Source organism: Ambystoma mexicanum, chromosome 8 (assembly GCF_040938575.1).
Source record: "Ambystoma mexicanum isolate Mex_15411 chromosome 8, UKY_AmexF1_1, whole genome shotgun sequence".
Classification (NCBI taxonomy): Eukaryota; Metazoa; Chordata; class Amphibia; order Caudata; family Ambystomatidae; genus Ambystoma; species Ambystoma mexicanum.
The window spans coordinates 272,730,761-272,747,550 of record NC_090929.1 but is presented as its reverse complement, the minus strand read 5'-3'; the positions used below and the strand labels follow the sequence as shown (position 1 = coordinate 272,747,550).

At 45.0% G+C, this 16,790-nt stretch overlaps 1 protein-coding gene across 1 annotated transcript in view; it reads left to right on the top strand.

Moving 5' to 3' along the window:
* The window catches only part of PAPPA (pappalysin 1), a 2,238,202-nt gene that overhangs the window by 708,344 nt on the left and 1,513,068 nt on the right, over positions 1 to 16,790 (top strand). Inside the window, exon 3 of the mRNA XM_069609668.1 lies at positions 9,568 to 9,713. Coding sequence (XP_069465769.1) covers positions 9,568 to 9,713 — 146 coding nt within the window. The remainder of the gene's footprint in view (positions 1 to 9,567; positions 9,714 to 16,790) is intronic.

Below are 16,790 nucleotides of genomic sequence, written 5' to 3'. Positions count from 1 at the left end.
GTTCCTCATGGCAGTAGGCTTAGGATACCTTTGGAGGTGAGAAGGTGCTGTGCGTGAGCTAAGCCTGGATAATCTAACTGATAGTAAAGGTGATAAGAATGTGATAGCGGATGCGCCAAACGATTTGTCAATATTAAGTTGTGCAGGTTGAGCGATTTGGACAGAGCCAGTGTTATGTTGCCAATTTACATCTAGATGCCAGAGTGGTAGGGTGAGGATTAGACATTGTATGCAGTGTGGAGATGCACAGAGTGATAGTGCATCTGCACAGTCCCACGGTCTTGCAATCCCTAGATTCAAGCTTCACACAGCTGGTGGTGCCAGCTTCCCTGTCCTGGCAGCCAAGCTTTGGAACACTGTACCACTCACCATCAGAACCTTACCGTCATTCAACCTATTCAAACACAAAGCCAAGCTTTGGCTAGTTACATCTCACTGACTCTGACGGACCATCCGGCTTTGCTTTGCTCCGACATTACTGTCCCGCTCATTGCTTTGCTTTGTAAACGTCAATTGTATATTCTGTATATTCTGATCGCAATCTGTTGGTACCAGTGCGATGATTTGTCATACCTGTAACTTTCTGTCAAGATATGCGCCCGGTTGCCTTTGGGCCTGGTCTGCGCTATATAAATAAATAAATAAATAAATAGTGAGAGCTACTGCTATCACTATGTGATAGCTTTGAATGGGAGGTTGTTGAGTGTGTTGCATAGTTGACGGGTAAGCGCTACGTCACAGGAGTCTGGGCCAGAACTGAAGCGGGAGGGACGGCAAACCCGACTAGTGGAGGCGAGGTGAGCTAGGATGTCTATAGGTTTGGTGATGCTGTGATTTTAAGGTGCACTGCAGTGGGGTTATATGCGCACACGGGACACAGCTAGGTTAGGCAGGATGTGCGGCTTTCTGCACTCCCTGCTGGCAGGAGGGCTGGGTAGTGCCGGTAGATCACGGCGCATGCCCGTCTCGTTGCCTCCTGCCGTGACGTGAGTGGGAGAGATTATCCCACACTTGATGCAAAAATGCCATCCTTCTCGGTTTTCGCCAGTTGTAAGCAGTGTGCAAGCAATACACAAACAAGGCGCAGAATTCCTAAGCGACAAACTACGCCTACACCAACCGACAAGAACACTAAGATCAAGCACCGACATACGCCTGGAACCAAAACCCTCCAACAGAAAAAAACTCGGAGGATCGTCTTTCTCTCACCAGGCACCTAAAACCTGAAATGACCTACCTAAGAATATACGGAATACAACAAACCACCTAGCATTCAGGAAACTCCTCAAATCATGGCTCTTCAAAGCATAACCACACCGGAGACGCACTAGAATGCCCAGACATTAAAACAATGACGAAAATAACTCCAACCTCGACCACTCTCAAATTGGACAAACACTCAAACCAAAGAACCAACCACTCGACAGAGCATAAGACATCATGGAAAATAGCCACAAAGGAAGGCTGCAGAGACTGACCACATACCTAGACCCACACGAAAGCCCAATTTACTCTCCGACTCGCACGTACCGGACAAACATATCCAGACAGGCAGACGCATCTAGATAGACGCTGGCCTGCGTCGCATCTGGATAGGATTGACTGAAGGACAACATGCCCGCACCTAGAAAAACGTGAATGCTAACATGGGCCACACCTAGAGTTGTGAAAACCCCCATTACGTGGCGCTCAGATGGAGTTGTGAATGTTAGCATGCCCACACCTGGACGGGTCTCCAGACACTAACCTGCGCCGCATCTGGGTGGGAGTGTGAGTGTTGGCATGACCACACCTGGATGGAGTCCTGAGCGTTGGCCTGCGCCGCGTCTGGATGGGAATGTGAGGGCCGGCAAGTGCCACACTCAGACAGAACTGTGAATGTTAGCAAGGTAAAGGTCAGGTAACCCACTAACCAATATAAGCTCAAACTCTGCATACTTATCTCACTCAAAAAACTCACACAACCATCTCTCGCACAACAAGCCGCACGCACTTCACAACACTGCAACAACACATAATCCGTAACAACAGCACACGCGGACTGACTCCGATCCGATACCCGCACCAAAGCTCAGCACCCGGTGTATACCGAGTTGAAGCTGCCAACAGAACACCACTCCTCTCACTATCCTACTCCCTTCTTCACCTTACTAACCCATCCCACCTTTATCGTTTACAGATCCGCCTGAGCGCCTGGGGACCAATTCCGTTGGTAACGGTGCGCGGTACAAATACCTTTAACATGCATTGCGCGCTTGCTGTCAGGAAACACCGAACCGTGTATCCAGCTTGTGTTTGCTCTGTGCCGACCTGTTTACAATGTGTGCTCATAGCCCCCAGTCTGTCCTCTCGTTCGAATGCACTCACTACTTTTCCTTTTCAAAACGGCCGTGAATCCAGCTTTATGGCCGTTTTGAATCATGTCTTGTCGGTGCCTTTCAGCTGCTTCTGTGCCTTCCGCAGGCCGGAGGACGAAGCGATCCACTGTCCCAAGGGGTTGGGAAGGTGTCAGTCTCGCGGCTGTCCCAGCCTCGTACATAACTGCAAACAAACTCTGACCTCTCCTTTGAACTCGCAACCTCATCCGCTGCAGTCGGAAGCTCTTCCATTACACCATTGCGGTATTTATTTACTGCAAGCAATGCATTGTTCCTGCTCCTTACCAATTGACCAGTAGGGTGCGTATCTGCAGTGCCATCGCCGCCGCTCTGAGCTTCCAAGATAAGGCATAAATCTGTTGCCTGAGGACTTCACTGCAAATTTCTCCTGTGCAGCTTCCTGCTGCACCTTACCAGCAGACGGTGGAGGCAGAGGGACCAGGACCCGGCCATCACTGCCAGCACAGTAGGGAGCGGATAATCAGCGCTGGGTGCACACCGTGGGAGGCAGCTGCAGGGCAAAGAAGGCAACTAACAAAGGAACAATGGGAGCAGCATCGCAAGGGAAAAAACAGATGCCGAATGCCATTTTTCCCGATTGACATTTTCAACGCAAACAAGTCAGCTTTTTAAAAGAGGCGGTTACAGCAGGCCCAGCATTGCTTGCCAATTGGTAACATTAGTGCTTCAAGAGTTCCTTCCCCTTCTAATTGTCAATACAAAATTTCAAGTAGCCCTTACCTTGTGTCTCCGGGATAAAGGATAAAGTGTTCCTGTTTACCTTTGTCTTTCCTCGTGTGTTTTTGTTTTATTGTAAAGTTTGTTGTATTGTATTGCTGTCCGTTCCACTTTTGATGTTTGCTCTTTTGCTAAATTGCCTTGCAGGTGATGTTGCCGGCCCGGCCCGGCAGAAGCTGCGGAGCTCGAGGTGGCAGCCGGAGGCAATGAGGAACAAAGCTGCAGCGGTACAGTAGCTGTAAGTTGTTAACTAGGGGGTGCGCGGGGTTCAAATGCGGCGTGGCCCTAGGACAGATGTTGTAACCTTATCCTTCTTCTTCCCAGGGTCCTCGTTCGTGGTGCTGCGGCGTCGGGATCTAGATCACTGGATGTCAGAAGATTAGTCTGCAGATGAAGCGAAGAAGCACCGGTTTCCTGGAGGTGACTATGCAGGAGAACGCCTTGTTTCGAATGTAAGTAAACTAGTCCAAGCGGTGGTGCGCGTCACGTTGCACGCAAGTGCACAGTAACGCGAAGCACCAGCCTTAAGGATGGTGCAGCTCATATAGCTGAGGTTCTGAAACCACAGCCACCAGGTTCAGCCTGCCTGCCACACCCTGCCACACCAGATGAGTCAGCACATGAAGACCAGACCTTGAGAGCCACACCGATGAGTCAGCGCATGAGGATGTTCTCTGGAATAAAGGCTTTCAACTCCTGGAAAGTTCTTGTAAAATAAAAGCACTCCTGCACTGAAATAAAGTAAAAGCACTCCTGCACTGAAATAAAGTGTTCCTGGTCACATCTCTATATGAGCCTGGCGCCAAAGGCACCAGGACTGAGTCCAGCCAGGGCCCCTGTGTTTATGGGTCCCAAAGGGACATAAGTGAGTCAAGTGACCCATTGCCCCTCACTAGATGGTGTATTTTTGTGTTCTGGGGCCTGTGGCCATGACACGTATTAGGTGTTTCTTCTCCTATTCCGGTATCTCAGTAAAATAGGTGTTTCTGTATTTACTATTGTGCCCTTGTATTAGGCGTTTCTCCCCCTATCCAGTGTGAAGGCATCATGAAGCAAGACACAGACAACAGATTCAATGTTCCAACAGAATTGCTTTATCAAATCAAATGTCAGGATGGATGAAGACCTAACTTGCCCTATACTAAGGTGGGATTTCCCTACCTTTAAGAAAATAAGGAAAGTCTGAGCCAGACGGTTCAACTTAAAAGTCTGTCTTGTGTTCAAAACGTATCCTTGCCCTCACAACTAAAGCTAAACAATGTGTAGTGATGTCAGCAATAACAGAAATAGTGATCAAAATGAAGTTCTGAGCTCTTCCAGCTCTTAGCTTACTTTTCAGCTCCCCTTCCCCAAGTTAAAGAAAGTTCCGCAATAGTCTTGGGCTTACCTTTCCCAAGTTCAAGACAGTTCCACAAATACTTGGAATTCCCTGCCCCAAGTTCAAGAAAGTAAATTTGCACTTATTCTCAATCGTTCAATGGTCAAAACAACTCTAGATCAACTTTACACACCTTCTGGATTGAATCACCAGTTCAATCAGATTACTTCTTCTTAGTTCACTTCAGCAATGTCTTTGCCTTTCACATTTGAGGGTTCCCTGGTCTAGGTGCAGTTGTCATACCACTCGGTCTACCCATTATAGAACACACAACCAGGAATCCTAGGCTTTCTAGCCCACACACGTTCTTCTGTATCTGACCCTGCGTGAATGTTCACACTCCCTTGACTTCTCCTTGTCAGCCTCTTGGCTTTGACATACTTTGTCACATATCCTTTTCCAGTCTTTGGCCTTGTCACATTGTATGCATTCATATAGTTCACTTCGTGTTGGTTCTGTTCCTTCACCACCTTGCTATCATGCTGTCTTGCAATCTTCCATACTTGCTTTCTTGTTTCGTACTTTGCTTTCAATTGAACAATATTTGAATTTCACCTTAATTTGTCATCAGGTCATAGCTTTGCCAAAAAAAGTTCTCATTCAGTTTGGTATTCAATATTTGCAGTTGTTTACTTTGCCGCTTGCATATTATGTTGCCCTTAATTTGCTCCCAACCCGTAGCTTTGGGTTTGTTTTATCGTGTGCATGCTGTTTCATTCATTCACCATCTGCCTCGCTTCCCCCACAGACCCCAGGAGCACCCTGGGTCTAGTTTTTCTCCCTCTTCACTCACTGGTAACAGGTGTACTTTTGCTTTCTGGCTCCTCCTGATTGCTTTCCTTCACCTGCGATTCCTGCTCGCACTTTGGTTTCTCTCCCGTTCTCGCTGGCAGCTCTGCTTCCTCTCCACAGATGCTGTCGGTCACTTTGCTTACTTTTCCTTGCCCGCAGCTCCGCCTGCGTATCTCTGACCATGGAGGCTCCAACAACGGTGGTCTTCTCGCAGTCCGCCTGGCCCGGGCTCCACAGTTCATTGTGGTAGTCTGCTGTAGTCCTGGCTTTCCTGCAGCACCCACCACAGCTGCCTCCACGAATACAGGATTCGCTGCTGGTCTCCTCCCCTTCTTATACACCTGCAACCACTTGACAGGTTGCAGGTGTGATTTCCAAATTGTAATGGCCTGGTTGCACTTAGAGGAGAACTTGGGACATGCGTGACCTTTACAGCACTCTGCAGGCCTCTTCCTTGTCTCAGTACTAGAGTGGTGAATTGGCATACTAGTGTACACTACACTAGTCCCCTCTTCCTTGTCCCAGTACTATAGTAGGTTGAATGAGGGGAGATGTTTTGCAGTAGCCCATAAAGGGCGGGGGGGGGGGTAAGGTTGGTTCTCATAAGGGAAAGGGGGATATCATGTCTCGCCTGTGGATACCCTCTTGCCAATCCCCAAGAACCCTCCACCCAGGTGATCCTCCCTTGCTTCTCCACCCCCAGGGTCAGGATCCAAAAGCAATGGCCTTGCCCTGGCCACCTGAGAAGAGATTCCAGGGGGAGTAGGCGTGAGGATACCCTCAGGTGTCTCACACCAGATATCTCAAATCTAGGGGTTTCTGCTTTTACTGCTTTGTCCCCATGTTAGGTATTTCTCACCCTCTCCAGGTATCTCAAAGCTAGGTGTTTCTGCTTTTACAATTGTGCCCTAATTCTAGGCGTTTCTTCCTCTCTCCAGGTATCTCAAATCTAGGTGTTTCCACATTTACTGTTGTCTCCCCATTTTAGGCATTTTTCCCCTCTAACCAGGTATCTCAAACCTAGGTGTTTCTGCTTTTGCTGCTGGGTCCCCATTTTGGGCGTTTGTCCCTCCATCCAAGCTCTGACCATCTGGAACTCTCTGCCCCTCCACATCCGCAACATTGACAATCACGTGGCATTCAGAAAGGCCCTCGAAACCTGGCTCCTTCCCTCCTCCTCTTGAAATCTTTGGGCACTATATGCTGTGATTGACACGCAGACAAATCACTGGCCCAAGACCCGACAACACACCTATCCCCTAATCCACTGTGTATGCCAGCAGCGTTGCTGCGGCACACTGAGATAAACTCGGCCTTCCACCGCCCTAACACCAGACAATCCCCTGTCCCTGCAGACACCCTCCCACTGCTCAGGCCCTCAATCTAGGGGGTCCTCAGCTGGCGAGCAAGCCAATCACGTTGGACCTACGAAAGCAACATCGAAGATGAACTCCATCTGAGTTTAATGTCTGTATAACTTGTACCTCGTCCGTATACACATGCCGCTGGCACAGCCACTCATCCATGCACTATTGAACGCAGCTATGGCTATGCAAAATGTTAAGTAGTTGACCCGTGAAACGTTAGGTGTAGTAGGTCTTCTTTATTAATCATTTTACATGCACATCTTAAGTATTGTAGTTACAGCAGCCCCGACCTGCTTCCAGCTCAGAAACTACCCTTTTCATATCAAAACCTTCTAATTCAACTCTGCAGGCAATGTGGTTCTAGAATGGAATGTGTCGTCCTACACAATCCAGTCCATCCACATTACAGCATGCATGATGAAACATGAAATCATTAACCCTATTTACATTTTTCGTGATATACAACACATCTAGCAGTTCGCATAGCCGTCCACAATGAAACCCCTGATGGGCCTCAACAACTCTGCCACTAGTATAAAGCGACAACTTAACTAAAAATATCGATCTACCTGGGCACACATTGAGTCTCCTGAACTAGCACTCTATCCTAAACCACCAACCGCAACCGCCCACGTGACTGACCTCAGGGCTGCTTACTGGAGCCTAGGCAGCCCTTCTAAGCCCTAAACTGTCAGAATGCACACACGCTGGCGTTCCAAACCACAAAGCGCATTGAGGCCATACAAATGGGGAAATGATGCTATGTAAATGGTGAATACAATATTTATTTATTTCATTTTATTCGTTTTTTATAATGCACTTAATACCTGAGTTTGGTTTCTAAGCGTGGATCAGGGATTCAAACCTCTGTTGCTCTGCGTGGTCTTGCAATACAATACAATAGAACACATTGTAAACAATCATAGTATGTCTTCACTTTCTGTCTATCCTCTTGAGACCACATGGCTCTTCACTTCCAAGTCAGTCGCTGTAATCTGATGATATCCAGTGTCGTCGTCCTCAGGTGAAAGCTGAGGCGCTGACGCCCCCTGACGCACATCCAGTCGAATATAAAACACCATTGTTCAAGCATGTTTAGGCCAGTACAATCCAAGATGTCGGTACAGGTGGCCTTCACCCAGTGCCCCCGAGAGCTTCCAAAAGCGCTGTCTCAACAGTCCTTTAGCGCATGTCCATTTTAGTAGAAGCTGACGGATAAGCATTACCAAAAGTCAATAGACAGGGTTATCCCTAGCCAATGTCTGTGTAAAAGAAAGAAAAATAACAAACAATTTGGGTGCATACATAATTATAATACTGCGGGTAAAGAATACCATTCCCGGACTTCTCCCATATAATAGTTTATGTACCCATCATGATCATAGTCTTTATTGGAACATTTTACCGTACAAATCAGATTCTCCTCTCCCTTGGGGGGGCCATCAGCGCTAACTGGTTTGAGGCACTGTGTCATGGTTTACCGAAGTAATCAAAGTATTGAATTGTAACCCCAATACTACAACATGAAAAAATCACAGATAAACCCTATTTATTACATTGCAAACTTGTGTGTTAAGCTGTGAAATGAATTGATAATGATTTCATTATTTTTAAAGACAAACCAAAGTTTCTTGCAGCCCATACATTTTAGCATGCAATGTACGAGCATGAGTGGAATCTCCAGATTGCCCCTTCCCTTGCTTAAAAATGCATTGATCTTTGTTGCACATGGGGGGGGGAATGTATCTATTTGACACAGAGAGAGAGAGACAGAGAGAATGAAGGAGAGGCAGGGCTTGACAGTGGCAGCTTGAGAACGTGAAATGGGTCCTCTCTACAAAAGGACAGTGGTAGGAGTGCAGGGAGAACGCCAGGGTAGTTTGCCTCGTAAGGCCTACCTACACCTCGATCCCCAGACTAACGAACTCCACTCCAAGATCCCCTACCACCTTACGTTACATACACAAATATTTTACAGATGTCCGATTAGCCGTTAGCACATAAACACTAATCAACCTATGACTGAGTGCCACATTAGCCCTATCCCCCTCACCCACATCAACCGCTACCCAGACCCAAAGCAAGGTAATCTATAAGATATTGGACTCTCCCCTTCAGATAACATATTCCAATGTGTTTCCACCAGACCCATAGAAAGCATATCAGCACTCAGGATGCTGGTACTTCTGACTTGCACCCACGAACACCACAGGTTTTGCATCTGCCTCTCCTATTATCCAATCAACAACATCCTCCTCTATTCTCACAGGGCCATGCACAGTGAGGCCACCTAAATTGGCCAAAGGACTCTATATAACACCACTTTACATTACATTACATCAGTACACTATATACGAGAAGTGATAATTAGGAATTTACATAACCATTTTTTAAGAAGAGCTGTTGGGATGTGCTTAGGGCTCTCAGGTTTTTTCTAGCTTCTCAGAGGTTCCTTGTAACTTCAGGAGCATCAACAATGGTAGCCAAGTCTTTGTGGATAGTTTATTGCTACCTTGCAAGTTATGCATTTCAGGAGCTTTCTTTTCTTAAAGGGATTGATGCCCATGCAGTCTTTGAAAAAGCAGCATCAGTGGATTCCCAGTAGCATGTTCCGAAGGGTGCCATTGCTAAAGTGGCCATGTTTCAACTTGTTTAGGTCTGTGTACTGTTTGTCAGATGCGTTACATTCCTTGTTGGGGTGTTTTGGGGACAGGTGAGTCTTCAATTGCCAACATGACCTATCGGGTCTCTGCAGTTGATTTAGATCTAGGCTCTGTTTGCCATGCTTTGGGCAGCACTGTCAAAGCATAGAATGTTTGCTCTTAGGTATGTTTGGTGTTTCCTAGAGGATGGCTATGCATTGTGATACACATCTACGTTTGTAAACTATGCGAATACTGTCTCTCTGTTTCAGGGCGTATTTGGACATCAACGAACTTAAGACCATTCTTAAGCTAGATGGCTCAACACATCTCAACATCTTCTTTGCAAATTCATCTGAGGAAGAGCTGGCTGGAGTGGCCACCTGGCCCTGGGACAAGGAATCTCTGACACATCTAGGTGAGAAAAAAAAACGTTAGTGCATATTTGTGATTGCACAGTTCAGCCTCTGTTTGGATATCCTGCGTGAGTTGCACTGCAAAAAAGATCCAATGATTGCCAGTCCTTGGTGCCCAGTTAGGAAAATGTTGGATTACACGAGTAGGAGAGTAGAGAGGGAGGTGGATACAATAGCTACTACTGGCTTTGTGTACTTAATGGATCTGCGGAAAGAGATGTTTCGAATTTGGCTCCTTTAGCGGCGCATATTTGGAATAAGAAATTTAGTTTTTACCATACATTCCCGTTCTCACTATTCAAAACAATGCACAATTGATCAAATCTATTGCGATTTATTTTTTCATGTCTGCAGATCTGTTCTATCATTTTTACCCAAACCTTTTCACATACACACACAACATCCGAGCTCTGACATTCCAAGATTAACTCCTCTAGGTGTCTCCTTGAACACTGTCATACACTTTTCAGAACACACTTTGACACACAGTTGAAGTCTTGTACAAAAGGAGTTGACTCATTTTCCACAAGTAGCTGAATACTTCCAAACTCATATCTAAACTCTTTAGACACACAGACACCCACACACGTACTTCTGTATCATTCTTTATACACATTTCTGCCCACACATTTGAGCAAGCACGCTTAAATGTATTTGCACATTGCTCTCTGTTCACTTTAAGGCACTTTTTACCATTTACTGTAACATGCAGTTAACCTCCTTCATATGCTACGTTTCAGTTTGCATGCACCCTTAAATAGACCTATTTCTACACACCTTTCTGAACTCAGCACCTTTGTTGCACACTTATTTGAACACACGCATATGAAAAACGTTACATATGTGTTTATCCATTTAATCACACTTAGTTGATCACATTGCAGAACAATCTGACCATTTCCATGCACATATATGAAGCTCTTTTAGCATCTATTAACACATTTCTCAAGGCCTGTCAGAAATCAAATTCCAACTTATTTGAACACGTGATACATTTGCCTGATTACGCTTAAAAGTTACCAGCTCGTGTGCACACTTTCACATACACAAGTACATCCATTAATGTATTTCAAATTTACATGACAATTTTAATATATCCACTAATCTAAAAACGTTTAAACTTCCACCAGAGCACAAATATACATATCAGAAAAATGTGGCAAAATTCTCCTGAACACTTTTGATGGCCTATAAAAATAAATTTCCATACATAAATATTCTCTGAACATTTTTCAAATTTTTTGAATATTTATGCGTACCTTTGCAGTACTAAATGAAGACTTTTAAATGCGTAGCTGAACACACTAGCACAGCTATAAACATTTTTAAAAGCTTCTTGAGTGCGTTTTTTTTCAAACGTATTTACGTTCAGATGTTTAATTGGGAGACTGCAAAATTGCCTTAGAGAATACAGTTAGACATAGTTTGAAAAGGAAGGGAGCTGGGAGCTATTTAGCTCCTACCTGGTTAGCCTGAACCCAACAGCTACCAGGAGCTACTTTTGGCTCCCCAGGCAGTTAGTGCATAACAAACATGTATAAGTTGCATTGACTTTCAGTATTTGAAAATGCAAATAAAGAAGACTTGGGACACATGTAGTACACATTTAAACATAATGAAACGTACATAATGGACGAAAGTTAGATTTGCGGTGCGCTGCTTATTCGCTCCTGGTTCCCCAGTAGTAGCTCCTGCCTTACTGGATGATGCCTGCCACCCAAGAGCTGGATTTAGCTCCTGCTCATTGAATCAGAATTCCGAACCCAGGTTACATTGCAGGAGTCCCTAACAGAGAATTTGGATCCAGCAGACGTAAACTACAACATTGTTACTAGAAACATTTGCAAAATTCTACGTTTTCTACTTCAAAGCTACTAATCAGTGAAATAGAAAACACACATATTTAAAATGTACGCATCTTCTTAGTTTCAACTTAAATTTAGTAATAAGGGTACCACAAAGGGACGGGAGATGAATGTCAAACAACGTGCACTAGTACTAGGTATGAATAAAAAAATAAAAGGGGACAGGAACAAGAAATCCTTGCAGTCAGTTCCCAAACAATTGAGACTAATTTCAAATAAAATAGTGAATAAATATTCCAAAACGGTTATGCCTAAGCATGAGACAATTAAGTAGCATTCGATCAAAAGGAGGGAAACAGTCCAGGGGATTTCAGGGAGGCTTTTCAACCTCCAAGCACAGGCTTCTAGAGCAATATCTAGCCCTTGCTAACAAAAAAGCCTCTAGAGCAGGTGTATGCAACCTTTGCCTCTCCAGATGTTTTGGATTACAACTCCCATCAGACCTAGCCAATATAATCAATGGTGAGGGATCATGGGAGTCAATGGCCAAAAACATCTGTAGAGTCAAAGGTTGCAGTCCCCTGCTCTAGAGTGTACCAAAGCGACACCTGTTTTAGCACCATGTCCCGAAGTAAAGCACCAACTGTCACTAATTTATTGGGCAAACATATTTTGACAAATTCATAAGGGACACATCACCTAAATTTCCTCTAGCTTAAGAAAAATGATTCTCAACACAGGCTATAAGGCTCTGGAACAGTGATGTATCCTGCCTCCTGCAGGATGTACCCTGGGCCAGTAACAACAAGGAGCAGGAACCAGGCTGACCCAGGAAAGTAAAAGAGGAACAAGCTTTATTCTCTTAGTTACAGGTTCAGTTCAGAAAATAGCAGAGATGAGATCAGTAGCTTCTACCCTGGTTCCTTGCCCAGCTCCAAGTCCCCAACCGTCTCCCATGGAATTCCCAGGTGCCCCCAACACTCCAAGCTCCACTAGCATTCCAACACAGCTCTTGCACTCAGTCAGACATCATTCATAACATATAGGATACTACAAACAGCCATCAGTTTGGATGCATTGTTTCGTAAACAAAGCCCTACAATAATTGTACTCCTATGTCCCGTCCCTCTTCTTCCATACTTACGGGATATCCGTCCCATTTGGATGAGGCCGGAGTCTTTTGCACAGCAAAAACATCCATCTTGAGCTTTAGTACTGCCCATTCACTTCCTACCAGCCCTACGTTCTTTCTTGCTATTCCTTTTATCCGCAATAACACAACGGTATGGCTGACATACTAGCATTTGCAGATCTGCTTTTTGACCTCGTTTTTATCACTAGAAATAAGCGGCTTTCCCCAGATACCAGTGGTACCTTTCTGTGTTTTATGCCACGTAAACAATCTTCTGTTTGCAGATGGTGTTTCTGGCTCTCTCTGCTCTGTATGTCCTGGGCCTAACAAAAATAATCTGTGCTTGGAAAATGGCACACTTTCTTTTCATGCTTTCAAGTAATGCCTCATACTCTGGGATAAGAACTTCTGTGATTCTGCACCACTGGAGTTCTACTAGCTCCTAAAGGATAAGAAAAAACTAGATAGGCAAGTATTGCACCTACTTTTTCATATGCACCCTACACAGGTGATGCTTTGCTAAGCAGTGTCAGCCCCTGGAGAGATCTTAATGATTCTGCCATGGCTTGCGACCCAATACATGAGGTCAGCTCAGAAGCTTCTGTCAAGGGAACTCGCATCAGAACTTTAGCTGAGGGCCCAGTTTGGCATGTCAGTGGGAAGTTTTCCGAGGAGTTGCACTTGAGCCCTGCTCCAACTACCAAAGTTCATACAGGATTTCTCACAGATCCTTCTTGCCACCAATTCCTCCTTTTATACATATCTTCTCCATCACTAGCTGTGTTTGGAACCTTTTTCAACCACAAGGGAGCACACTGATGTGCCATGTCTGCTCCACTCAGTGTTGTTAGGCCCATGACTCCATGTGTGATGTCATAAAGAGTATATCAGGAGCAAGAAGCACTCTATGACCTAGGTTCCTTTTTTTCTGTACACTCAGTAAGCTCTTCAGGTATTCCACAAGCAATGCTTTTCTGCATTGTGCCTAATCCTCTGCAGGCCTCTGGCTTTAGGCACTGCAGGAGCAAGATGTCTGTGTGAGACACCCAAAAGGTTTGTCTTTACCACCTTTAGGAGGCGAATCCAACCAAGCACTGTACCTTTTGTCAGTCTGTGTATTTGAAGTTCCTTTCCTCCACAAGCGCATGAAGTGCACATCTTCTAAGTCAGCAACTCCGGACCCTAGAACCAAGAAGGTGAAGGTCACTGAGGAGCAATCTGATGAAAATTGTTCCATGACAGAGACCACAAATAAAAGGAAAAAGCACCACAAGAGTTTCCGCCTCGCCATTGACGCCTAAAAGCGGCACTACTCTATTTCTTCTTCAAGAAAGCAGGGCCATCACTCCCACTTCATGGATGATGTCGCACCTCTTTTATGAAGCCGAGTGGAATCAATGAGAGGCACAGCTCAAACTTCTCAGTTTTTTAACAAATGCTGTTTTTTTATATTAAGTACACATTTGGGATAACTAAACAAAGGACAACAGAAAAGGAGGATTACGTCTGCAAAAGTTCAAATAAGGCAAAGTCTATGGCCTCTCTAATAATGGTCTCCGAGTGCAACCGAAAGTCTCACAGTCAGGGGGACGCTGGCGGGAAGCAATTGACAGTTGTCACTAATTCAATCTGGGGTGTTTGAGTGCCCCCACACATGTTTTTGGTTCCTGGTTTCGTCAGATTGGGTTGACAACCTCTCGAATGGCCTCTTTGAATCTTGGGAGAGGTCTAGGGGGTTTAAGTGCCTCCGTATTCCTTATTTGGTTCCTGGTTCCATCAGATTGGGTTGTCTACTTCTTGTCTGGCCTCTTTGATCCATGGGTGAGCCTACACCTGGATGTAGGGCCCGAGTGCCCTTGCACGTTAGGCCTTAGCAGCATCAGAAGGGAGGCTGAGAGCTGCTGGAGCATCCACCAAGGGGCAGGCCACCTCAGTTGGTCGGCAGGTTGGGTTAGATATTGTGTGCCTTCTCCCTGTCTAGGGGACCTTTCTCTATTCCGCAAAAAGCCTTCCTTTTTTACCTCCTTGACAAGCCAGGAAGATCTTGTAGCATTTCTTTCATCGCGCTTGGGCTTCTCTGATCCCAGTGTTTTTTGTCCAGTCTCTCTGCTAGCAAGACTGGGTGCTTACCGCCTCCCCACCATCCTTTATATTCCTAGATTGGGCATTATAGCCATCCTGTTGAAACAGAAACTAAAGCGCACCTAGTCACATTTGGAAGTTCCTGCGATACTCTATTTGAACTAGGATTTTCTGTGAATATTCCCAAGTCAAACTTGTTGCTTTCCCATAGATTCCAGTCTACTGGAGCAGTGCTGGTTACCACTTTAAAGAATGCCTTTCCTTGTCTTGGAAAATCAACAGATGATTTCCCTCCTTTTTCTGAGCTGTCAGGGATTGTCACATGATAGTTCCAGAGGCTTCTAGGCTTAATGGCATCATTAATCTACCTGGTCCCTTTTGCGGGGCTGAGAACGATGACCTAACAGTACCTCTAGCCAACAGCTGAAATCAGTTATCAGGTCCCCAAAGCAAGATGATTTCTGTTCCCTATAATGTCTGAGATGCTCTGATTTGGTTGAGCAAATCTTCGATCCTTCTGGTCGGGTACCCATTCCAGCAACCTCATCCTCCGATTTCGGTGATAATAGATTCTTGCTCATTGTCTTCATCTAACAACTCAATGATCTTTAGTCTATCTATCTATAATGTTCCTGTATTGCGCCACACGCCTCAAGGCCTCAGGGCGCTCACAAGAAGGACAACGTAAAACAAAAATGTAAGAAACAGAGTGGGGTCCATAGCAAAGGAGGGGAGGGAGTATTTAAGAACTAAATCTATCCCCTATCAAAAAGAAGTGTCTTAAGTTGTTTCTTGAACCTGGTTATTGAGTCATATGCTCATAGTTCCATGGGCAATGAGTTCCAGATGGTAGGTGCCCAGGCATTGAAGCCTGCACCACCAAACTTTTTGAAAGTGATGCACCAAACTTTTTGAAAGTGACGCCAGGTTGGAAGAGGTCAGATTATAATTAGAGGGAAGCGTGAGCCTAATAGGAGCTTTGTGGACACCCCCAAAGAAATATATGGAGGTGATTAGTCACACAGACATTTGAAAATCAGAATGGAGCCCTTGAAAAGTAACTGCTGCTCGACAAAAAGCCAGTGTAATTTCATACAAGTCTCAGACTGTAGAAAGCCGGCTGAGCCCACATACTGCGCGAACAGCTTCAGTTTGTGACACCTGTAGCTTCCTAATATTGGATTTGAAGGTGCTTACCAGAAGGCTGTTACAATAGCACAATTTTGAGTTGACAATGGCTGCAGCAATCGGACGAATTTGTCATAATAGGCTAGTAAAGTATGCAAATGAGGATTTGAGATTGGAAACCTGCCTTTGAAGGGTAAGGTGAGAGTAAAAATAGACCCCAAGAGTTTTTACAGTTTCAGATACAGCAATGGCAATGCCATTTACTACAAAGCAATTGTATCGGGTATCAAGGTTTTTTAATTTGTGCTGGGTACCAAGGATAAGCAACTCCATTTTGGAGTCATTCATGGCCAGGGAGTTTGAGGTATCCATATTTGTATGGCCCTGAAAAATTAATTTATTCTGATAGTGTCTGCATTATAGACCCCAGATAGTTAAACACAATCTGGGTATCATCTGCATAATTTGCAAAGTAAACTCCTGCATAATTTGCAAATTAAACTCTAAGAGAGGCAAGGAGATCACACAAATGTTTGGAGTAAATTTAAAAAATTAGTGTTGACCAACAGGATCCCTGAGGAACTCTGCATGTTAGGAAGGTCCTTAAGGATTGGGCTTTACGCTACACTACATTAGCTGTCCTTGGTCTGAGAAAGTATCTGAACCAATTAGCAGCCTGAGTGGTACATTTACCTACCTCGATCAGTCTTTTCTCTAAGAGAGCATGACTGACCAAGTCGTACGCGGAAGAACGATCCAATAGAAGAAGCAAAGTGGCATTGCCTTCCTCGATGGTTTACGTTATGTTAGATTTTAAGTTCAACAGGGTAGTCTCTTTCCCGAAGTTTGTACGGAATCCATATTGTTCTTTCGCTAAGACGTTATTATGTTCCACAAAGTGCTGAAACTGTGTGCAGGCTATTTTGTCAATT